The following is a 24896-nucleotide window of genomic DNA, read 5'->3' as shown; positions in this document are numbered from 1 at the left end:
GAAAGCCCATTGGATGGGTTCCCAGCCAAGCTAATCTGAAGAGATGGTTGTCTTAACTCAAATGCACCGACCGCTGGAGATACCGGTAAATCTTTTTCTTTTTGTTGTAATTTCTTGGCCTGCCCAGCAAAACCTAGCACCACAGTGACACTGCATTCCATGCTGGTGATTAATTTGCGAGCCTTTCACGAGCTGGAAAGCGATGTAGTCTGTGTCTTTATTCAGATTTCAGTACTTCTGTTCATTGATTGGTGTAGCTTAGCGGTGCTAAAACTTGAGATGGGCCTTGCTGAACCTTTTCTGTCTGTATTGTGCCCTGAAATAATGTCAATTAGGGTTGTCCTGATCCGATCATGTGAACGGAAATCTGGGCCGATGACGTCATTTTCAAATGATCGGAGCATCATAGCAAAAGACGTGATCTTGACATCCCTATAGCATCAATATTCTATCCAAATCATGATATTAGACATGACATTGTCTGTGATTTGGGATATTGTACTATTGTGATATGGAATAAATGTGTTATATAAAAATATAAATATCGGATCTGGAAAAATCAAAATCATACGATCAGAATTGAGCAAAAGAAATGTGATCGGTACATCCCTAATTAATTGTGACTTGAATGGGTGATCTCTCTCTATCTCCCTCTCTCTCTCTCTTTCTTGCTCTCTCTCTCTCGCTCTCTGTGTGTGTGTGTGTGTGTGTGTGTGTGTGTGTGTGTGTGTGTGTGTGTGTGTGTGTGTGTGTGTGTGTGTGTGTGTGTGTGTGTGTGTGTGTGTGTGTGTGTGTGTGTGTGCGCGCGTGTGTAGTGGATGTTCTTGAATCTGTCAGAGGGAGTCCCTGTTTGTGCAAAGGGTCAAAACAATTTAAAGTTGGCTGCACCTTTCATTTTGAGAGAGGTTTAAAATTGGCTGAGTACAGGACTAATGTGTGTGTGTGTGTGTGTGTGTGTGTGTGTGTGTGTGTGTGTGTGTGTGTGTGTGTGTGTGTGTGTGTGTGTGTGTGTGTGTGTGTGTGTGTGTGTGTGTGTGTGTGTGTGTGTGTGTCAGCAGCCTGCTGAAGCAGCATTCATACTTATGTACAGTAATAAAGCTTGAATTAAATTCTCAGGAAACACACCCATCTCCACACACACACTACCCCACACACACACACACACACACGCACACACACACACTATCCCACCCACCGACACACCCACTGGCACGCACGCACGCACGCACGCGCACGCACACACACACGCAGACAGAGGAAAGTGAGAAGATTAAAAAAGCTACGGAAGATGAGATAAGAACCAGCCAAGGACAAAGAAGCACTGTATGCACACAGTGAAACCAGGAGTGTTAATTCAACCTTATCGGTCCGAGTGAGATGAACACTTTGTGAATGTGCTGCGTAGACGGACTGAGAAAGATGACCTGAGCATTATTATGGACTGTTCTATAGAGAATGAAGTCAATGATGAGTGGGGAGGATACGAGTACGAGTTAATGAAAGATGAGAGGGAAGGAGAGATGAGAGGAAATGAGGGATGAGAGGAAAGGGGGATGAGAGGAAATGAGGGATGAAAGGGAAGAATGGGTGAGAGAGAAGGAGGGATGAGAGGAAAGGAGGGATGAGAGAGAAGGAGGGATGAGAGGGAAGAATGGGTGAGAGAGGAGGGATGAGAGGAAAGGAGGGATGAGAGAGAAGGAGGGATGAGAGGGAAGAATGGGTGAGAGAGGAGGGATGAGAGGAAAGGAGGGATGAGAGAGAAGGAGGGATGAGAGGGAAGAATGGGTGAGAGAGAAGGAGGGATGAGAGGAAAGGAGGGATGAGATGGAAGAATGGGTGAGAGAGAAGGAGGGATGAGAGAGAAGGAGGGATGAGAGGGAAGAATGGGTGAGAGAGAAGGAGGGATGAGAGGAAAGGAGGGATGAGAGAGAAGGAGGGATGAGAGGGAAGAATGGGTGAAAGAGAAGGAGGGATGAGAGGAAAGGAGGGATGAGATGGAAGAATGGGTGAGAGAGAAGGAGGGATGAGAGGAAAGGAGGGATGAGATGGAAGGAGGGATGAGAGGGAAGGAGGGATGAAAGGGAAGAAGGGGTGAAGTGAGCCCAAGCTGGGAGGGAATATCACGCAAGGCTATCCTCGAGAGTGTGAGGGATTTGAAGATACAATCTTAACACTTCTGATTTGCTCACAGGCGACTGGGGCCGTCCTCCCTGTCATTTTCAAATATGTTTGAAATGTATCTGGATGATCACTGCTGCCTGTCTGAGTGGAATGGCAGAGAGAGAGAGAGAGATATAAGTGAATGAGAGGACTTTTGACATCTGTTATCAACCGTATAGTCTATGTAGTGATGACCATATAGTGGACACTTTTTCATGATTACCTGCTTCTAAGCCAATGGGAGACACACCCATAAAACCCATAGTCTGAACGGCATAAAAAAATCCATACTAAGTCATTCTCGTTTTCTATCCATTGCTCACCCCATGGAGACTTCTTTTTGTTTTTTGTCACATTCCTACGCCAATTATTTGATGACCAGCAGTGGTTCCCTATGGAGACACGACCGAGTCTCCATAGGGAACCACTGCTGGTCCATTAAATAGTACATTTAATAGGATTTGTTGTGTAACACAGGCGGAATCACAGGTTAGAGTCTAACCTGTGACTCTTGATCCATTAAGAATCAAAAGGGTAGTAAAGGTTGTTGCACACTGGACGCGTTTTTCGGAAAACCAACGGAAAAACGCAGCTAAAAATCCGAAAAACACATCCAGTGTGCAACCACCTTAAGAAGGAATAACAGGAAGGAAATAAAGTACTGTACTTAAGTTTTGCTTAGTACTTTTTTATTTCATACAGCAGTGCCCATTGTTTGGTACCTAATTTAATGTTTGGCATTTACTTTACTTGAATATTGCCATATGTATATGTTTTAATACTTTATACTTCTACTATACTAAATGTACATCTACTATACTACATCACAGAGGACATTATTGTACTTTTTTACTCCACAAACAGTAATCGTTAGTTGGTACTTAAGAGTAAGAGAGTACGTCTTACATGAGAGAGAGAGAGAGAAATGAAGCGAGGAGGGAGGAGAGGAGTTAAAGGTCTCAATGTTCTGCTTGATGAGTGTCGCTTTCTGTTGTCACACCCTCTGCCCCTTCAAGAGCACACGCACGCACACGCGCGTGCACACACACGCACGCACGCACGCACGCACGCACGCACGCACGCACGCACGCACACACGTTTGTATTACTGTACTTGTGAGGACATCAACATGTTTGTCTTGACTCACGGAGCAAGAAGATGGTGGCTACACGGCTTAGAGAGCATTGGTTCTCAAAGGGGGATTCCGGGGGGACCCCCTAGGCCCTAGATTTTTAACACAAATCTTCTCTTCTGGGGGTCCCTGGTACCAAACCTTTTCAGACAGGGGTCCGACGGGGGCCAAATGCATCTCAATTTAGAGGTCCTTGACATGAAAAAGTTTTGAGAACTACTTACTGGCTTAGAGTCTAGAGTAGACCCTACAGTGGGCACGGGAATGCTTATCCACATGAACCCTGTCCATGTCCTGACGTCCCTATTCGAGACATGTCATAATAAGAGTTTGCTGAATAGATTTGGTGTGTGTGTGTGTGTGTGTGTGTGTGGGGGGGGGGGGGGGGGGGGGGGGAGTGGGAAGTGGGGGACAAGGCAAGTGCAGACCCCTGGGGGACCCGGTCAACAAAGTGTACAGGGAGTTCCCAGTGTCTCAAGCTGCTCCTGCTCTAGTCTCATTCTGCTGTAACTCTGTCTCTCCTCCTCTCTGATTAATTTAGAATCTCTCTGTCTCTCTGTATCTCTCTCTCCCTCATTCTCACATTACTTACCCAATATGCATCCCCATCCCTCCCTCTTTGCGGAATGAATCAACCAGAGCTCCTAAAACCCAGGGCCCAAAATATGAACTTTGCCTTTGCCCGTGAGTCATGTGCTCTGTGCGTTCAAGCAGAACAATAAGCATCACTCTTGACATGCAGAACAGCTCGCAGGGCCTCAGTAAAGTGCAGTACGGGGTCTGCGATAGTATTAGTTTATTGGATAGTGATGGAGAACATTAATGAACATCCATATGAAAATAATCTTATGATGTGATTCAACATGCCAAGAATTAGCAAGAATGCTCATTTACGTCCTTAAAGGGAGATTTCACTTTCAAAGAAAATGTGGGTGATTTTATTGAGTACTCAGGCTTTTGTGAACACACCGGGCAGTTTTTAAGTTGCTTGATTTCCGTATTTAGATATTTGATATTCATTTTAGCTGCCCTGTTCCCTTCCTATAAAACCCATTGTAACTTCAAACTCCATTTTAACCATGATAGATTCATCGAAAACACCCGTCCTTTTTTCTGGTGACTGATATTGACCTGATGTGAGGAGATGGTGTCTTTTCAATTATGTTTTTCATTTATTTATGAATCAGTATCCCCAGGACGAACGGAGGGGGCATGATTGCGTCCGTCCGTTCTCAATTCAGTGAGTCTAAAGATGCAGGCTATTTGCATCACTGGACATTCTAATGTGATCTGATGTGCAAACTGCAGCCGGAAGTTTGATGGAATTAAATTTCGTTCATTGCAGTCATTTTTTAATGTTGATGTGACTACTATGATGTCAGTGTGACGACTAAGGCGCGATTCATACTCCTATTTTAGAGCCAAATAAAAGTCGGTTCGGCTCTGTAGAGCCTACAATGTGACGTCATTTGAGGTTCGGGGGGGGGCGGGTACCGTCCTAGTATGAATCGGCCCTAACAGTGGTGGAAAAAGTACTCACATTTGTTACCTAAGTAAAAGTATCAATAATGCAATGTAGAAGTAAAAGTTTGGAATTCAAAATGTACTTGAGTAAAAGTACAAAGGTATTGGAATTAACAATGTACTTAAAGTACCAAAGTAGAAAGTACTCATTATGCAGAATATCCCATTTCATGTTTTCAAATGTATACAAATATTTTGAAATTAGCAGATCTACAAGCTCACAATGCGATGCAATGCGACGCATTGTGAGCTTGTAGATCGGCCGGAATGTATATTGGGTATATACTGTAAGTGTTTAATGTATGTTTTGTAATAATAATCAAAGTAACTAGTAACAGAAGTTTTCAAATAATTGTAGTGGAGTAAAAGTACATTTGTCTCTGAGATGTAGTGGTGTAGAAGTAAGGGTATTGGAAATTGGAAAAACTTAAGTCAAGTACAAATACCTCAAAATGCACTTACATTACATTACATTACATTACAGTCATTTAGCAGACGCTTTTATCCAAAGCGACTTACAATAAGTGTATTCAACATAGGTAGGGAACAAAAACTACTAATCACCAGAAGTCTTTAGTGCATTTTCTGCAAAAACAAGCAACCAAGAGTATACCTAGCGCTAAGGTAAAAGTGCAATATATCAGCTACCTATTTCCTTAAACAGATGAGACAAAATAGCTAAATCAAATGAGCATGAGCTAAAACAATTAAGTGTATCGACTAAACAAGATCCAATAAGTAAATGTACTTAGTTACTTTACGCCACTGCTAATAAGTAGTCTATGAGGTTGTGCTATCTTGTCCCAAAAAGAAGAAAAACTCCTCGTCTTATATATGTATTTTCTGTGTTGCTAGGTGACGGAACGCTTCGAGTGTGGGACGTGAAGAGTGCCGCGTGCCGATTGGTCATCCCGGCTCACAAGGCTGAGATCCTCAGCTGCGATTGGTGCAAGTACGACCAGGTAAAAAAACTGTAGAGGCCGTATTGGTCTGTCCTGTGTTTAAAGCCCAAACCACACCAATGGGTCGCCATGCAACACCTTGTAAACGCAAGCAGCCATTGAATTGAACCAATTCAACCACTTGGGTCAACTTGCGGCACCATGCGCCGACGTGCAACAGGACATACCACACCTCTGGGACGAACACTAAAACCCTTTTGTTGCGTCTCGACCATTGGTATGGTTATTAAGAGTTATTAAATTGTAACTTTAGAAATGTGCAGATAGCCTGTATAGAGGGTATGCGGGCGCGTGACATCATCATCATACCCGGCAGTTATGTGGAAGTTTGGAACACCTTACTGAGTGGCAAAAAACTACTTTCTGGCCTTGACAGCCAATACATCCAAACAGAAAAGTCCTATCTGATTGTATTAAATGACATTAGACAACATTAAATTAACTTTGACGCTCGATTTGCCACTCACTTTCTGCATGTGTATGTATACCCTCTATACACCTAACAACTCAAGGTGGTCTCTGTGTCTGCATTATGTGTCTGCAATGCATTAATATGCATTGTCCTGTCTAAATAAATAAAGTAAAGTAAAGTTAACTATACACGTCATGGTGGTCTGTGTGTCTCTCTCTGGTCAGAACATCCTAGTAACAGGAGCGGTGGACTGCAGTCTGTGTGTCTGGGACCTCAGGAATGTCAGACAGCCTGTCTGTCACCTGCTGGGACACTCCTATGCCATCCGCAGAGTCAAGGTACGCACGCACGCACGCACGCACGCACGCACGCACGCACGCACGCACGCACGCACGCACGCACGCACACACACACACACACACACACACACACACACACACACACACACAGTGGGCTATGTACAGTATAGACCCCTGAGGGACTCCAATCAAAACAGTATATTTTAAAGTTGTTAATTAGCATCAAACTAGTTTTGGAAATGCAAGTGCAAGAGGTCATAGAGATGTGTGTGTTTGCTTTAATTGAATTTGTCATTTTTTATTTTATTTCTTTTCATCTGAAAGAAATTGACTCAATGTGCAAGGTATTTTGGCTTGTTTTCCGCATAAATTGTGTTAGGTTCAACTGTATTACAAAGGTCTTGACTTTTAACACGGTTCGTTAGCACAACAGTTGAAGTGGGACAGTGGCTGCGGCCATTTTGAAGATGCGCGCGTGCCGCGCATCCACTTCCATTCTAAGCCCTGCATTCAAAGGCCTGTATCTCAGAAACGACATTGAGGGGCCGTTTCTGGCCCAGACAAGCGTTTTCAACGGCCTGTAGCAGGCACTGTGATACTCGTGGTCAGGTTTTTCCACCACCGACCGAGAGAACAACAACCGGTCATGACACCACACAGAAGTTTGTCATTGTAACATGCGATTACGGATATTTGGCTCTTCAAAGTAAGTGTTACTCGCGATAAAACCTTGGCAGTACGCTATTAATTAATGGCAGCGGAAAACTTTCTGGAACTGTATGGAACTTGCACAAAAGAAAATGTTTTACGTTTTGGTCATTAGACCTTCATCAGAACATTATTAACTTATCGTTGTCTGTTTAATCTTGTTTTTAGCAACTTTCTATTGACGTTTCAAAATTGTTATTCAAGGCCTTGAGGATAAAGGCAGTGTTGTAGTGACCTTTTTTCAATCTGGGACTGTTATTTTAATGATATGTACAAAAGCACACATGCACACAGCGTTCAGACAGCGTTCACACAGCGTATTGTGTCGGATATCACTGGTTTGGTGGCCTGTGTACTATACTGTATGTAACTTGATCAAGACTGATAGCCATTCAATGAGTCACTTTGTGCGGGTCGGGGTGATAATTCCCGGTAGATTCATCTGGCTGAATCCCCTTTCACACTCTTCAGTGCTGCATGGAATGACTTTTGTGTTATTCAACTTGAACCTCATCAGCATAGTTTCTCCATTGCTCTCAATAAAGTCTGACTCTGTATCCGTTAATTGCTCCTAACAGTAGGCACCCTGAATCTTTTTGCAGACTTCATGCATTTGCATCTCTCCAAATCTGTGCGGCATAATATGGGCCAGTGGTCACTTGTCACTTAAATTGTGCAGTCAAATGAACATGATGTGAATCTAATTCTGCCTTGGAGGATGCTGACCCTGTAGAGGTTTTAAGTGTTGACCACTCGACGGTTTAGATTGTTGCTGAGACTTCTGGGGAAACTGTTGACACTTGACAGGAAGTGTTTTTGAGTTGTCTGTCAGCACGACTGTGCCAAACGCCTGCCTTCTGACACTGCAAGTTCAGCTGCAAGTACTTTGGTCCCTGGAGATTCTCCCAGTTCATTAATAAATGAACAGAATGCCACGCTTGATTGCTTTGTCTGCATAGAGGACACTGTGTGTTTGTTTGAAAATGTACAGACACTGCGTTTGTTTGAAAATGTTCTGATAGCGGGGCTAACTCCTTTAGGATGTCATACAGGAGTGCTGAATCGAATACAAACTGCTTTGAAGTAAGTCGCTTTAACCAAATTAACCCTAGAGTCCCGATTCTGTGTGCGAACATTCAGCGGAAATAGCCGAAGATATTTAATGTAGAGAGAAAAGGAGCAGAGCTAGTATAGAGCCCTGGGGCACACCAGTCACCTAGCCTGGCTAATAAGCCAGACTCAAATCACACTGTCGTGTGGTATTTGAGTCTGGAGATGCTGTGTATGGATCTTGTTTCCCGGGGGGCGGGTTCAAACATTTTCTCTTTGACGCAATTGGTCAGAGCTACTGTCAGTCAAAGGTCTCAAGCATTGAACGTCACTGTAACAAAGCCCGCCCATATTGCATACCGTGTCCCGATTGGCCACACCAGTTCTCTGGTGTAGAAAATGGGCGTACAATTGAGCCTCTCCAGACCGTAATCCGCCGGCAGGCACATATTTTTTTGCCAACGGCTGATTCGGTCTGGCTTATTAGCCAGGCTACCAGTCACCTGCATATATATAAATAGGGTTAAAAGTGGTTTTAACAGACCTTCATGCAGCTTTCTGATCTGAGGCTGATTGTTTCTCATCTGTCTTTGCAAAGCTGAAGTGAGCACATGCTGTTCCTAACGGCAGACACTGCGGAAATAATCAGAATCATAGTGTTATTGTCCCATCACAGGTTTACAGGTGTAGAACAGTGGGTGAAATTCGTTTTTTTGCGAGCTCCTTCATAAGTCATTTAGTCATTAGTCATTTTCAGGAATGAAAGGAAAGGTGGGAGGGGAGGTAGGAGAAAAACACCAGAAGGCCCTGTCACCCCAGGTTCTACTTTGCACAGGCAAAGTGGGTGGGGCAAAGTCAATGAGATTGATTAGAATGTGAGAAAGTGAATGGTTATTTAAGACCTAATGCATCAGTTTTTATGCAAAGTGGCCATGGAGGCTATTCTAAGTAGTACTACAGCGGATGGTGGAGAGAATAGAGAGAGATAGATGAGTCTGACTCTTACCCATAAACAACCATTCAGAATTAGACGGGATGATTTAGATCGGGAGTTATGATCGTTTTAAGATTTTCGTTTTCGTCAGCTAAACAGGCAGGGGAGATTTTCGATGACGTGTCACTTTTTGACACGTCATCGGATCGGGCAACAAGCGCTCCAAGGCTCTAGAGCGATGCGAACGGTTTTGTTATCATTAATCTCCGTGAACTTGGACGGAGAACTCCGCCCTGGGCCTCCAAGGTGTTAACAAATTGTTTTGGAGTCGGTGGGTTGTGTAGGTCTCTCATAATGGGTCTGTTCAGGTCAGGCTGTCACAATGCGCCGTGAGCTTGTAAATCTGTCATTTTTGCCCTTTTAAAAAATGTGTACACACACACACACACACACACACACACACACTGTCTGTCCCTTGTTACATGGCACCAACAAGGCCTGACACACGCACACATGCGCGTGCGCATACAGTATGTATGTATCATGTGACAGTGTGGTTAGTGTGAAGTGATTTGTGTTAAATCATGGTAATCAGGGTGTTTCTGAGTGACTCCCACTCAGCCGTCATCCTCTCAGACTGCATCAACCCACACAAGCTACAAGCTCACAGCGCATGGTGCTGTGATCAGTGTGATGCGTCGTGAACTTGTAGATTGGCTATTTTCTGTTGTGTAAAATGGGCGTGAAACTACGTATAACTCACCCATAACCAACCCCCTAAACATATAACCTCTAAAGGCCCATTCGTATATCCAGTTTTAGGTGATAAGGTAACCACCCGAAATCTGCAACATGACGTCACTGAGCCTTGGTGGTAAGCTACTCACCGCTCACCCCAACACATCTCTCTTGTTTTTACTAAAACTACGACATGATGTCACTGAGCCTTGGTGGTAAGCTACTCACCGCTCACCCCAACACATCTCTCTTGTTTTTACTAAAACTACGACATGATGTCACTGAGCCGCGGTGGTAAGCTACTCACCGCTCACCCCAACACATCTCTCTTGTTTTTACTAAAACTATGACATGATGTCACTGAGCCGCGGTGGTAAGCTACTCACCGCTCAGCCCAACACATCTCTCTTGTTTTTACTAAAACTACGACATGATGTCACTGAGCCGCGGTGGTAAGCTACTCACCGCTCACCCCAACACATCTCTCTTGTTTTTACTAAAACTACGACATGATGTCACTGAGCCGCGGTGGTAAGCTACTCACCGCTCACCCCAACACATCTCTCTTGTTTTTACTAAAACTACGACATGATGTCACTGAGCCGCGGTGGTAAGCTACTCACCGCTCACCCCAACACATCTCTCTTGTTTTTACTAAAACTATGACATGATGTCACTGAGCCGCAGTGGTAAGCTACTCACCGCTCACCCCAACACATCTCTCTTGTTTTTACTAAAACTATGACATGATGTCACAGAGCCGCGGTGGTAAGCTACTCACCGCTCACCCCAACACATCTCTCTTGTTTTTACTAAAACTACGACATGATGTCACTGAGCCTTGGTGGTAAGCTACTCACCGCTCACCCCAACACATCTCTCTTGTTTTTACTAAAACTACGACATGATGTCACTGAGCCGCGGTGGTAAGCTACTCACCACTCACCCCAACACATCTCTCTTGTTTTTACTAAAACTACGACATGATGTCACTGAGCCGCGGTGGTAAGCTACTCACCGCTCACCCCAACACATCTCTCTTGTTTTTACTAAAACTACGACATGATGTCACTGAGCCGCGGTGGTAAGCTACTCACCGCTCACCCCAACACATCTCTCTTGTTTTTACTAAAACTATGACATGATGTCACTGAGCCGCGGTGGTAAGCTACTCACCGGCCGCTCAGCCCAACACATCTCTCTTGTTTTTACTAAAACTATGACATGATGTCACTGAGCCGCGGTGGTAAGCTACTCACCGCTCAGCCCAACACATCTCTCTGTTTTTTACTGGTCACCTTAATATCACCTAAAACTGAGTATGAATAGGCCTTAACTGTCTAATACTACCCTTAAGCCCCAACTTCACATCGGTTACCATAAAGCAACCATTTCTGTTGCCAGGGCCGGGAATGGTCCCCACAATGGCTATTCTTTTGGGATTGGCCCTCACAAGGATAGGGATATGAACACACACACACACACACACACACACACACACACACTGTCACACACTACAGCGTAATACAGCAGAGATAATTACTTCCACTCCCCCTTAAAGTTTAAACACACATACTGTACGCACGCACACATGCACTCGCGCACAGTCGCACACACACACACACACACACACACACACACACACACACACACACACACACACACTGCAGCGTAATACAGCAGAGATAATTACCTCCACTCCCCCTTAAACACACATACTGTACACACACACACACACACACACACACACCCACACACACACACACACACACACACACACACACACACACACACACACACACACACACACACACACACACACACACACACACACAGACAGACAGACACACACACAGAGACCAGCCCTCTTGCTGACACTAGCTTCACACGCCAGGTGTTTCTAGGCCTGGAAGACATAACCAATCAATAAGCGCTTGTCTCTTACTCCAGATCTGGCCAATCGATCACTGCTCGGTTTATAAAGATAATAATTCATTGTGACAGTTTCAGTGTGTGTGTGCGTGCGTGCGTGCGTGCGTGCGTGCGTGCGTGCGTGCGTGCGTGCGTGCGTGTGCTAGTGTTTGCACATCTGTCGTCTTGTATAGATTTACTGTGGAGTGGAGGGGTGACATCAGCAAAGAGCAAAAACAGAGGAGAGAATGAAGAATACAGACAAGATGACAGCAGTGTTGACTTTGACAGCAAATAATTGATGTAGTTTTAGGTCGCATTCACACCAGAAAGCTTTACTGCGATTAAAACGAATCCTGCTGTGCATTGTCGGAAAGTGCGCTTCGTTTGGCAGGTGTGAAAGCTCAATCAAATCCTAATGCGCACCAAAGAACCGCATTCTACTAAACGGGGGTTTCACTTCGCTTCAAAACGCAGCAGAGTGCGGATCACTGCAGGTCACACTACAGGTGTGAATGCAATCGCATTAAACATAGGGAGTGAATGTACCAGTTGGATGAAGAAGTTGGTATTTGGCACTCGAGAAGGAAGGAGAAGGCATTATTATGCAGCGACGCGTAAAGATGTCCCGTGGACACATGTGGTCTAATCAAGAGATAGAAGCCCTTATTGCAATATGGCCAGACGATCATAGGCTTATATCAAATATGCTGAAGTTACACACAAGAATAATGCAGTGTACAGGATATATAGCAAGAGAATGGAGGCGATTGGGTTCCATCGAACATTTGCACAATGTTGGAGGTTGCATAAAGTGTTTGCGTTCTTAGTACAGACCTGGACTGGGAATCCTGACGGGTGGCTCCGCTGATCTGGAGTCAGATAAAAGTGGTAATGTTTGTTTGTGTAGACAGTAGGCTACTCATATTAACCTACTAGGTTTATTTAATGTATGTAGGCTTTTGTAGATTTGTCAGATTTGTGCTTGAGTTAAATGTAATGGACTAGTAGGACTAGTAGCATTGCTGGGTTAACATGTTGACATTTTGAAAAATGTTGAAAAAATGCGATAAATTCACTTTAAACAGGACTTGGTAAATTCATGATGTACTTTTGGTATGTAGTGGAGAGTCAAAAGTATATTCATTTTGTACTTTTTGTATGTAGTGGAGAGTCAAAAGTACAACATTTGTCTTTGAAATGTAGTAGACTGAAAGTTGTAAGTATCCAAAAAGTACAGATACTCAAGTCAAGATTCTCAAAAACATGTACTGTACTTAAAGTACCATACACAGGTAAAATGCCTTGTATTAAATGGATTACAGTAACTAAGTACATTTGCTCAAATACTGTACACTATTGTGGTAATGTACTTTTCAATACTTTTACTTCTACTCCACTTCGGGGCATTGCACAAAACGGGGCATTGTGCATAATGAGTTATTTCTCTTTTTGATTTTATTTTGATGCCAATACTATTGTACTTTTAATCAAGTACATTTTAAATGCCGGACTTTTAACATATCGTATTTCTGCATTGCAGTATTGACAGGCTACTTTTACTTAAGTAAAACATTTGAGTACTTTTTCCACCACTGGAGAGCTTGTAAATTCTCTTTTTGTAGGACTTTTGCGAGACACTAGCTGTCATAATGACCCACCCACTGCACTACTTGAAAAATAATGTTTCACCATAATGGGATCACATTCATTTTGTGCCACACTCTCTTGTAGAGGGTTCAGGAGCTGTCAACCTTACACGAGAGAGAGAGAGAGAGAGACGCTACTCGACGTAATGCATAACGAAATGCATCAGCCTCTTTCAGCTCTCACCTCTGTGCGAGTCGGAGTAGCTCACAACGGCGACCGTGAACATGTTCAGCATTTCAACATAAGTCATGATTTCATTTCAGATAGAGGGGGGTTTCTACTCTTCAACGCGTTTACTGCACTCGTTCTTAAAGTAGCTTCCCAGGGACAGTTTAATATACTTAATTTAACTTCAGCCCAATTGTATTCTTCGGATGTTCTAGAATAGTAGATCTACAAGCTCACAACGTGTCGCACATCACAAGACATTGCATGCTTGGACGTCACCTCTTTTCAAAGAATGTTGACAAAAAGTATCTTTTGGGGGTCGCTGACACAAAATCATTTGAGTTTTCAAATGACGCGGTCCGCATCAAGTTGGGGGTCCTTGACATGAAAATGTTTAAGAACCGCTTTACTGTAGATGACACAAGAGATAAAAAAAGAGATAAAAAAGATGACCACAAAAGTGTGGCTGGAATATGATTCTTTGAGTAGCCAGTACAGTAGATAGCAAAACATATTGATGCTGTCGGGCAGAAACCTATCTTTTTATGATGTTTTTTTCCTTAAAAAATAAAATCTGGAATAAGCAGGGGAGTATAATATATTGAAATGTGCTGGGTCACCATATATTTGAATAGCACTAAAAGCTGCTCTTTTAGTGCTGCCGATACACTGTGTGGTTGTTGAGCCTGTGCTACTGCAAGTGCAGGTCACAGAATGATGTATAATTAAATATGGAGTGCTGTGATTTATGTATTTTTTACAGTTTTGTATGTGTTTATGAGGTGACAGTACTTCATTAGACCCCTTGGTGTGGTTGTTATGTGCAATGATGTCTTCCCTTTGTATTTAGGGTTTCTTCCTGGAGGCTGAAACCTTGACAGTCAAACGTGCCAATGAAAAAAACAGTGATATAGTGACATCACAATATCATCCCCTCCCCTAACCTCTCCCCCTTTATCATACAACAGCTGTGGGTGCAGCTTCAGTTCAGGTGGATCACCACCCATCACCACCCACCAGGCAAACCAGGCATAGCCTACTTAATGAACTGGTGGGCGTGTCCACATAAAAACGACATTTTAACAAATACTGTACACTTTTTTGAGAAAAATCTTCCTCCTAATATAATAATAATGCCTGATGATCATGTTTAGGGTGGAAACACCTAACTCCAACTCCACAAAGTTCATTTTTCAGAAAGTGATTTTTTCTTTCTTTCAGGAAATGAAGAAAACCGTATATTTTGAAAACAAAGCAATACTGCCCCATCAAAGTTGGTGTTGTGACTTTATATATTGTCAATTAAATTACTGACAAGTTTGAGGGTCCAATGGATTTAAGAGGTTTTGTCCCAAGTGCCTTTTAATACTTTTCATTGGTTAATTTAAAAAAAAATCAAAACACATACGTAAAGGGTGTTCAATAGCACTGATGTATGCAAAAAAAAAATCAAAAACCTCAAACATGAAGTTTTAGATTTCAGCCATATTTTATACTTTAGATATCCAAAAATAGCAGACATACGAGCTCATTTAATTTTTTTTTGAAAATGTCTGCAAATCTTTGAATATTTTATATTTTTTAAAGGAAACATTTTTAACTAAAATCTTTGCTTCTGGGGGTCCCTGGAACAAAGTATTTTCAGCTGGGGTCCGCGACCAAATTCGTATCAATTTGAGGGTCTTTGACATGAAAAGGTTTACTTTGAGCATCACTGATACAGCAACATAAGTATTTTCTGAAGACCTATCCTATAGTTTAGATATTCAGTCCCTGTAGTATAGGACCTATACTACAGGGACTGAATATCTAGTGTAATGCTGTACCACAGTTCCAATATCAATACTTGTGATTGGATGTCCAGACAGCGGTGACACAAGATTGTTGTTAAACAATTATTCCACAAAGAAAAATAGTTCCCTTAAATTAATTCCCCTCTCTTTCTAGTGCATCCAGGTCCTTTTTTTGTTAAAGGGTATTTGTAGAGAGGATATTTATAGTGATCCCCGCGGGTAAATGACTTCCCTGCATTGACCCAGCAGCCGCTTGCTTTCCGTGAGCCCACGGGGGAGCAGCTGGGCGTTAAGTGTTTCGCTCAAGGACACTTAACCAGGCGACACGAAGCCTGGAGGGGCCCAGGATTCGAACCGGAGACCGTCCCGATTCCCAGAAAGCCATTATAAGTCGTTTTTCCTTATTGTACCAAACGTCACATTGTTTCAGACATCTGTTCTTGGCCATTAGCTCTCAAACATTTTTATGCCGAAGGAGCCCCCAAATTGATGTGTTTTTTGGCTGCGGACCACAATCTGAAAATATTTTGTGCCAGGGACCCCCATTATAAGAGAAGATGTATACCGGTATCATCATCATCATCATCTTCCTCTTCCTCCTCCCCCCTTCATTTAGAGTCTATGGCCCTCATTTATCAATTGAGTGTAAATTCTGCCCCAAATTCGAGTGTAGGATTCGTAGTACACCCACGTCGGGTCGGCATTTATAAAGTGATCGCAGACAGCTGATCCTTCCTAATTTCATTCCTAGCAGTAATAAATGTGACGGCTGAAATCAATCTGGCACGCCCTATAAAATCTAGCCGCGCCCTCGGTTTTGCGACATGAACAACTGCAATACGACCTGGAAACCATGGTTACAGGGGAAAAAAAGTTTCACTCGCTTGCCTAAGTTGCCTTGCTGCCCCCTCCCATACACACACACAGACGCACGCACGCACGCACAAGCAACTTGTTGTATCTTAAATAAATAAACCTGCATGAATTAAATAAAGCTGTAGGACTACCCTGTCTGTTTCTCCTCTCGCTTCGCTTCCCTTGCTGCCCGCCTCACCCCCCCGCACGCACGCACATATCGCAATTTGCAAGCAACTGTCACTGTGTTGTTAGTTGTATATTAAATTATCAAAGTCTTTATTCATTTAATATACAACAAGATATATTAGTGAACGAAAACCTGAACCTGTGAACCATGAATTATATAACAAATAGGCGCGCACACACGCTGCTGTTTTGCAAGGTGCATCTCTTGTCCTTTCTGTCTCTCTCTATCACTGTGGTCCGTCCGTGACACCGTGACCAATTGACCATGCACGTCCGACAGTCTATTTAAATTGCCTCGCTGTCAACTGTCAATTATATGAATATTGCAGCCAAAACCGTAGCCTCATGTGGCACTGGACAGTGGTGGTGGTGGGCTGCAGGCTGGCTTAGCCTATACTATCTCCGATGCGTTCCCACTTGCGCTGGCACGGCACATTTGGCATTCGAGCGACGCGTCGGGTTTATTAAACGAGGAGGAGATTGCACATACTGTAACTCCAGAAAGACATCGGCCTGCTGTAGATTAGGCTACAGTAGGCTACCCATGTTGGGACTCTCCGCGCTGCAGCACTGCACTATACTCTCCAACGTCCCGTCATGGAAATATTTCAGCACAGACAGCCCAAATCCTCATATGTATGCGCTCATCATGCAAAACACTGTTTAAATGGCTTACGCATCTAACTTGCAACATTGTTTTTAAATGCGCGATTTTAATTGCTTGCTTGTAAAGTTGGAAATCTCCTACTAATTTCATATGACACAAAGACACATCGTTGATGTATTCCTTTACTTTTTTTTTCTTTTTTACATTTAGCCCATGTACATACCTATACAGTTTTATATAAACATTTTAGGAGTGAATACATATGTTTCGATGCCTGTGACAGCCTCTCAGCTGGTCAAACAATGCTGCTCCGCTGTTCTACGACAGAAAAACAGGTGAGGACAAAGCGTACGACAGCTCCCGACCAAACGTGATTTTTGTCTTGGCACAAGATCATTTTCAATTTTTGGCGCAAATCGTAAATGCCGAAAATTGCGGTAATTTCGGCGTACACCCATATTTTGGCGTACGCACGGTTGATAAATGAGGGCCTATGGGCCCTATTTTCGCCAGTGCCTTCTTCCTAATCTTCTTTGCCTTTTTTACTATTTTGAAAAACATTTTAAAATTGTTCAATTAGCTGATCTACATCGACACGTTGTGAGATTCTAGATTGGCTATATGAACTACCGGTATTCAAAAATGTTTTTCAAAACAGTCAAAAAAAGGTGGAGAAGCTTATATGGCGAAAATAGGGCCCTATTATGTTGTATGCGCCTGGACCTCAACGGCAGCGGGCACCCAAAGATTTTCGTTGTTAAAGATTTTTAAACTTATTCGACTTTCATTTTCCTTTTCTTTTTCTTTTTTTCACCAAATGTTCCAAACATGGCCTATCTGCAAGCTGTAGATTAGCTTTTTCAGAAAAAGAAAAAGGGATTGAGTGATATTGGTGGTACAGCTGAGCTGCATGCAGGCGAAGGACATGCTGTCATTGTTATCTTTAGCAGAAACCCCAAACGAAGCTCATTTTGTCATTACATCCAGAGAACGGCTGCAAAGAGTGCTAATCTGTTGTTAGCCAACGCAGTTAAGCTGGAAGAACATTCACTACGCTCCGCACGTCCCAAACTCTTCTCCCTTCTTGCTCCAAAAGTATGGAATGCACTTCCCATTGCAATCAGAACCGCGCAGACTCTCTCCCAATCTTCTGCCGTAGTCTGAAAACCCACCTCTTCAGACTCCATTTTAGCCCGTAGCACTTGCCCTAGCACTTGCCCCAGCCCCGATGACCTTACAGGCATATATATATATATGCAAAGGCTCAACTTATGTAATTTAGAAAGCATTTTATATGGCATTGCACCCTATAGTGCAGGGGTTCTCAACGTTTTTATATGCATAGTTTCATTATATAGATATTCTACTGTTAGACGGATGCTGCATTTGAGACGTCCACCGTCCACCCATTACACAATCTTAATATAGTATTCCTTCTTTATCCTCATTGGGTTTTTGTGTGTGTGTGTGTGTGTGTGTGTGTGTGTGTGTGTGTGTGTGTGTGTGTGTGTGTGTGTGTGTGTGTGTGTGTGTGTGTGTGTGTGTGTGTGTGTGCGCGCGCGTGTGTGTGTTCCAGTTTTCTCCGTTCAGTCAGACGGTGCTGGCATCCTGTTCATATGACTTCACTGTCAGGTAAGACATCATCATTATTATTTGAGATGCACCGATGTATTGGCCACACATCGGCATAGGGCGATTTGCCGTCATCGGTCAATATCTGTATTGTCAAATCAAACTGACATTAAGCGATGGGCAGTAGTCCGATATTTATCTGTTGTTGATAAGCATACATTTTGCGTTGGCTATGTTGGTGTGTTGGTTATTTGCAACCTACCAAGCTGTACAGATTCTGAACATTTATTTTGTGTATTTGTTTCTCTGGCACAAAATGGAGAAATAAAAACAACAAAATGTAAATAAACATATATCTGTATCAGTATCGGCTAAATTGTTATTTTAAACTTCGGTATCAGCCAAGAATTTCCATATCAGTGCATCCCTAATCATTATACAAGCAATTACTGAATGACATTATACTGTATGTATGTTGTCGTCTTGATCACGATTAATGTAACTACAACAGTGTGATGATTATATTAAGACTGTGTGTGTGCGTGCGTGCGTGCGTGCGTGCGTGCGTGCGTGCGTGCGTGCGTGCCGTGCGTGCGTGCCGTGCGTGCGTGTGTGTCTGAGAAGAAAAGAGGTAGAGACATGTAGCAGAGAGGTGATACATGTAAAAGCATTGGATCTTTCATCATCTTGTGACGGCTGGCATTATTCAACTCTGTAATTTCAGGCAAGACTGCGTCAGTTTTATCTTAGGATAATGTGCTCTCTCTCCCTCTGTCTCTCTCTGTCTCTCTCTGGAATTCTAATGTACTTCTATACACCCAGCGTGTGGCGCCGCACACGTGTGTGTGTGTGTGTGTGTGTGTGTGTGTGTGTGTGTGTGTGTGTGTGTGTGTGTGTGTGTGTGTGTGTGTGTGTGTGTGTGTGTGTGTGATGATGTTAGGTCACTCATCACTCAACAGATGGAATCGATAGTTGAGTTATCTGTATCTGTCTGATTATACGCAGCACATCTTAACTTTACAAACATGCGTACAGAGTTAAATGAACACCCTGGATTCTAATGGGTATCTGTCCATCTGCTTGTCCTGTTTATGTATCCACCGTGACTCTGGGAGTCACACACAAATGGACCCTTATTGCGGGTTCATTTGGTTCCATTTGGCAGACTCTCAGAGTTAAATGGACTGTGAGGATTTCAGAGCGTATAGGGCACAGATCAAAGACAGAAGGGTGACATGCTGCAGGGAGGGAGCGGTGACTATTAGCTTTTAACGGAGAGAGAGAGAGAGAGAGAGAGAGAGAGAGAGAGAGAGAGAGAGAGAGAGCTGCAGGGAGGGAGCGGTGACTATTAGCTCTTAACAGAGACAGACAGACAGACAGACAGACAGACAGACAGACAGACAGACAGACAGACAGACAGACAGACAGACAGACAGACAGACAGACAGAGCTGCAGTAAGAAGGGACTAATCAGGAAACATAATCGTCACTGTCAGGTGGAAACCTTGTATGTCCAAATACTTTGGTTTTCAAGAAATGTGAAAACAATGAATAAAAATCACACCCGTGTGAAGTGAGGGGCGCTCTTATCATACAGTACATCATCTCATTCTGGTCAATCACAATTTGCATCCTCACTTTTCTGTCCTCACTTTTTATCCTCAATATGTACTTTGCTCAGCCAATCGAAATCATCACTATGGGGTACACACACAGACAGACAAAGCTGGGCATAGGAGGGGCTAGCACCACTCAAACAGAGCTGACAGAGCTGTCATTTTCATCATCAAATATAGAGGCCCTCGGTTGTACAACTGTCTAGATAAAATCACTTAAGTCATCGCCTTCCTTGCCAAACTTCAGGAAACAATTTAAAATATATCTTTATCTCTCATCTATACTGTATGTTTAAGGACTGACATTTAATTCTTACGCATCATATTTCATACTGCCGTTGCTTTTTCTGTGCAGGTTTTGTCTTTTTACTTCTTTATAGTATACTGCTGTTATTTGCAGCTGGTTGGAAATCTTGGAATAACGCGTTCCTTCCACGCACTACGTCCAACCGGGGAAACTCCCCCCTGTCAGGTGAAAAGTAGCGGCTTGGACACTCATGTATTGAAGGGAGCATAAGGTCAGTCCGTTGCTCTCCCCAGGTTGGCGGAGGGAGTGTAGAGCCCAGGATTACATTAGATAATTGGCACTGGGTGAAAAAATGGGTTACAAAATCGTGGGATAAAAAATATAAAAAAAGAAAAGCGGTTTCGTTTTAATAATTATGTTTATTTGTATCTACATTGTGCTATTAAATTAAACTAATGTAGGAGAAGGGAGAGAGAGAGAGAGCGAGAGACAGAGACAGAGAGAGGGGGGGGGGTGGCAGAGAGACTAGGGAAATTATGTTCTGCTTGATGAGTGACGCTTTCTGTTGTCACTCTGCCCCTTTAAGAAACACACACACACACACACACACACATCATGTACTATATATCAATGGTTCCCAAAGTGGTGTCTGGGGATCCCTAGGGGTCCTTGATGGAGTTCCAGGGGGTCCCCAGCTATAGTTAGGAACCAAATGGAACCCCTTATGGGTCTGTAACTCAGAGATTGTACAAATGGAACCAAATGGACCCCAACGGGTCCATTTGGTTCCTTTTATACACTCTCAGAGTTAAATGAACTTTTACAATACATTGGGGTCCCAGAGATAGAAATGCTATTAAATGGGGGACCGTAGCCTAATTCAGGTCAAACTGGGTACCCTTGAAATGAAAATGGTTGAAAATCACTGCTAGAGCCGTAAAACATCTTCTCTTATGGGGTTCCTTGCCATATATTTTCAAATGGGGGGTCCGCAGGCTAATGAGTATCATTTTGTGGGTCCTTGACTTGAAAAAGTTTGAGAACCACTGCTGTGTGTGCAGTTGTGCACGCACGTACACAAACACACAGACAAAACAGTGCGGAATGTTTACAGTATGTTAAAGGACCACTTCACCACTTTTCAACATATCTTCATATAATAGGTCCTCACTAATAATCATGATAAAATGACAAGATTTTTTTCTACTCAGTCTGTGTCTCATAGGAGGGCTGTGGGCAGTTTAGAAACCGTCTTCCAGTGACATCATCATTAGGCAGATTATTTTTTAAACAAGATTTTCATTATCGTGAGAACGATGGCTTCCATTTTCGCATTGCAACCTTTCAGGACTAGAAAGCCTGCAGTTTTTATTAGCTTGTATTCCCCATCGATGATGTCACTGGAAGACTGTTTCTGAACTTCCCACAGCCCTCCTATGAGACACAGACCGAGTAGAAAAACATTGCGCCATTTTTTCATTTTTATTAGTGAGGACCTATTATATGAAGATAGGTTGAAAAGTGGTGAAGTGGTCCTTTAACACCACCAGCAACAGCACTTACCCACTTCTGGTACCTTTTTGACTGGTACATTTTCCGCTGTGAAAGCCAGGGTATCTACTCTATACCAGACGGTTTGGACGGGGAGCCACGTACCGGGAGTTCCTTCCAAATATTAATTTTCGCCGCTGAAATGGAGTGAACGAGTCCATCAGCCAGACCGTGGCCCGCGGCGTTCGAAAATAGCTTCCTATGCCCTCCTCAAAACATCAAGCACAGTGCTTATAACCCATTATGCAGAATGTATCATTTCAAGTTTTCAAATGCATAAAAATCATTTGAAAATAGCCGATCTACAAGGTCGCAATGCGTCACATCGCGATTCGCGACACATTGTGAGCTTGTAGTACAGTACTTAAGTAAATGTACTTAGTTACTTTCCAGCACTGGTGTTCAGAGTGTTTACTGGTCAGTGCTGGTCACACCATAGATAAGCAGACCTGTATTGATACCGCAGGGGAAATTCAGGCAGTTACTGAGTAAAACAAGGAGTAACTCCACACTACAGTTGTCAAATGGAAGAAACTGCATCACCAAAACACCATCAGCAACGAACAAACTGTTTTTAAACCCACTTTGTGTCGTCTTATTTTATGTATTTTTTCTTTTTATCATAATGCCGGTATAATGCTAGTCTCATTGTCTTCATTGTTAACGTAGAATATGTAATGCCTAATGATTGATTATTATCGCGTTTTATTTGTTTGCGCGGCACCTTAATGTACCGTTAAAGCCATTGTAATTGAATCTACTCACAGCCTTTGTTACGCACGCGACAACCTGCAGTGTCTCTATCTCTCTCTCTATCTCGCGCTAATCTTTCTGCTACATTTCCTTTTACACTGCTGCACATCATATCTCATGAAGCAAAAATGACTGAAGATTATTAATCTTCACAATCTTCTTCCGTAGGAGATGGCTTGAAACGGTGTAGTAACGTAATTCATTGTGTTCACTTATCCATAGCGGTAGAACAATGAGGTTGTACACATCGAGCTCTGTTTTCGTCCATGCTAAACCCCTTATCCCTAAACTACTTATCCTTTTTTTTTTACTATTTTGAAAAACATTTTTGAATAGTTAAAATAGCTCTACAAGCTCACACTGTGTCGATGTAGATTGGCTATTTTAACTATTCAAAAATGTTTTTCAAAATTGTAAAATTACACCTGTGTGAAGTGAGCGGTGAGCGGTACAACATCCAGACCCCCAGGAACGTGCCCAGGGGGCCGGCCCTGTTCCGGCGAGCCACTCCGCGTCCGAAACGGTCGAGAAATGACAGTTACCGTGTGGGGGTCCCCGGGGGGTCCCCGTAACATGCAGACCCCCAGGAACGCGCCCAGGGGGGCGGCCCGGTTCCGGCGAGTCTTCCCGTGTCCAAAACAGTCGAGAAATGACAGAGTTATCGTGTTGCAGCTTTCCGTGCTGGGACGTGTGCGGGGACGCGTGCGGGGACCTGTACACATACATAGGGACACATAGCTCCGTAATGGAGCGGAGGCACCGCTCAAAAAAGGCAAAGTGGTTTTGGGATAAGGGGTTTAGCATGGACGAAAATAGAGCCCATCATGTCTAATCCTCAGTTTAAATGTATCCATTAAAACTGTGAGAGTGTGCATATGTAACTAAATGATCATTTATGAGTCCATTTTGTTAAATGTGTAATCTGTCATTTCTCAGCATTTTTACTGTGTACAGCAGTAATACGTGTAGCAGTAGCATGTACAGTAAGCTTGGTGTGTGTGTGTGTGTGTGTGTGTGTGTGTGTGTGCGCGCGCGCGTTCGTGCACGCAGTACTGTATGTGTGTTTTGGGGGAATGATTGAAGGTAATGATCTCTACAGTTTCAATCTGCTATCTGAGTGTGCAGTGCACGAGTTACGGTGCATGTGTGCGTTGCATGAGTTCCCTAGTAAGTGTGTACATGCCTTATTAGCGTGCTGTATGCGTGCACACGCATGTGCATGCACAACTGCAGTGTGTGTTCACATAGTAAACTGAGGATGAAAAGTAGCGGCTTGGACGCTCATGTATTGAAGGGAGCATAAGGTCAGTCCCAGCAGATGTGTGAATATTTAAATCCAACACACACACACACACACACACACACACACACACACACACACACACACACACACACACACACACACACACACACACACACACCCGAGTAATTCCCATGTGTGATTGGCTCTAATCACCTCATTAAGAGAACAACCCTCTCCTTACATCATTAAGATCCTGGCTTGTCCTTTACCGACCCTGTCATTAGTCTGATCTAAACACACACACACACACACACACACACACACACACACACACACACACACACACACACACGCACAGCCACTACTTTCCTGCTTCAAGCTGCCTTCTTTTAAAGACACAATCTGGGATTTATTTTAATGAATAAAACATGACTTTAACCAATCTATTGTAGAGTACTGTTATTTTATCCCATTCAAATGGGAAAAGCATCCGTGTCATCTTAGATTTTAGCTGTAGCACATAGGTTGGCTTTTCAAAAATAGCAGATCTTCAAGCTTGTAGCGTGTCACTTTGTGCCATGCTACAAGCTTGTAGGTCTAGAGATCTTCTATTTTTTTTGGAAAACTCGTGAAAATGTGGTGCAAATCTTTGAATATATATATATTTTTTAACTCAAATATTTGCTTCTGAAAAATATTTTCAGATGGGGGTCTGCTGCCAAAAACATATCATTCTGGAGGTCCTTGACATGAAAAGGTTTGAGAACCACCGTTACGTTTTTCAGAAAACTGTTAGGATTTACAAGGCATTTTGTAGAATCT

At 43.1% G+C, this 24896-nt stretch overlaps 1 protein-coding gene across 3 annotated transcripts in view; it reads left to right on the top strand.

The window, feature by feature from the left end:
• Positions 1–24896, top strand: part of pex7 (peroxisomal biogenesis factor 7) — a 103718-nt gene that overhangs the window by 49213 nt on the left and 29609 nt on the right. For all 3 annotated transcript variants that reach the window (XR_013792016.1, XM_079525490.1, XM_079525489.1), the window contains exons 7-9: positions 5672–5778; positions 6415–6528; positions 18669–18724. Coding sequence is in view for 2 of the 3 variants with exons in the window: in XM_079525490.1 (XP_079381616.1) it covers positions 5672–5778; positions 6415–6528; positions 18669–18724 (277 nt within the window). In the remaining variant the exon portion in view is untranslated. The remainder of the gene's footprint in view (positions 1–5671; positions 5779–6414; positions 6529–18668; positions 18725–24896) is intronic.

The sequence above is a fragment of the Electrona antarctica genome (assembly GCF_951216825.1).
Source record: "Electrona antarctica genome assembly, chromosome: 17".
NCBI lineage: Eukaryota > Metazoa > Chordata > Actinopteri > Myctophiformes > Myctophidae > Electrona > Electrona antarctica.
This window is presented reverse-complemented; position numbering and strand designations above follow the sequence as displayed.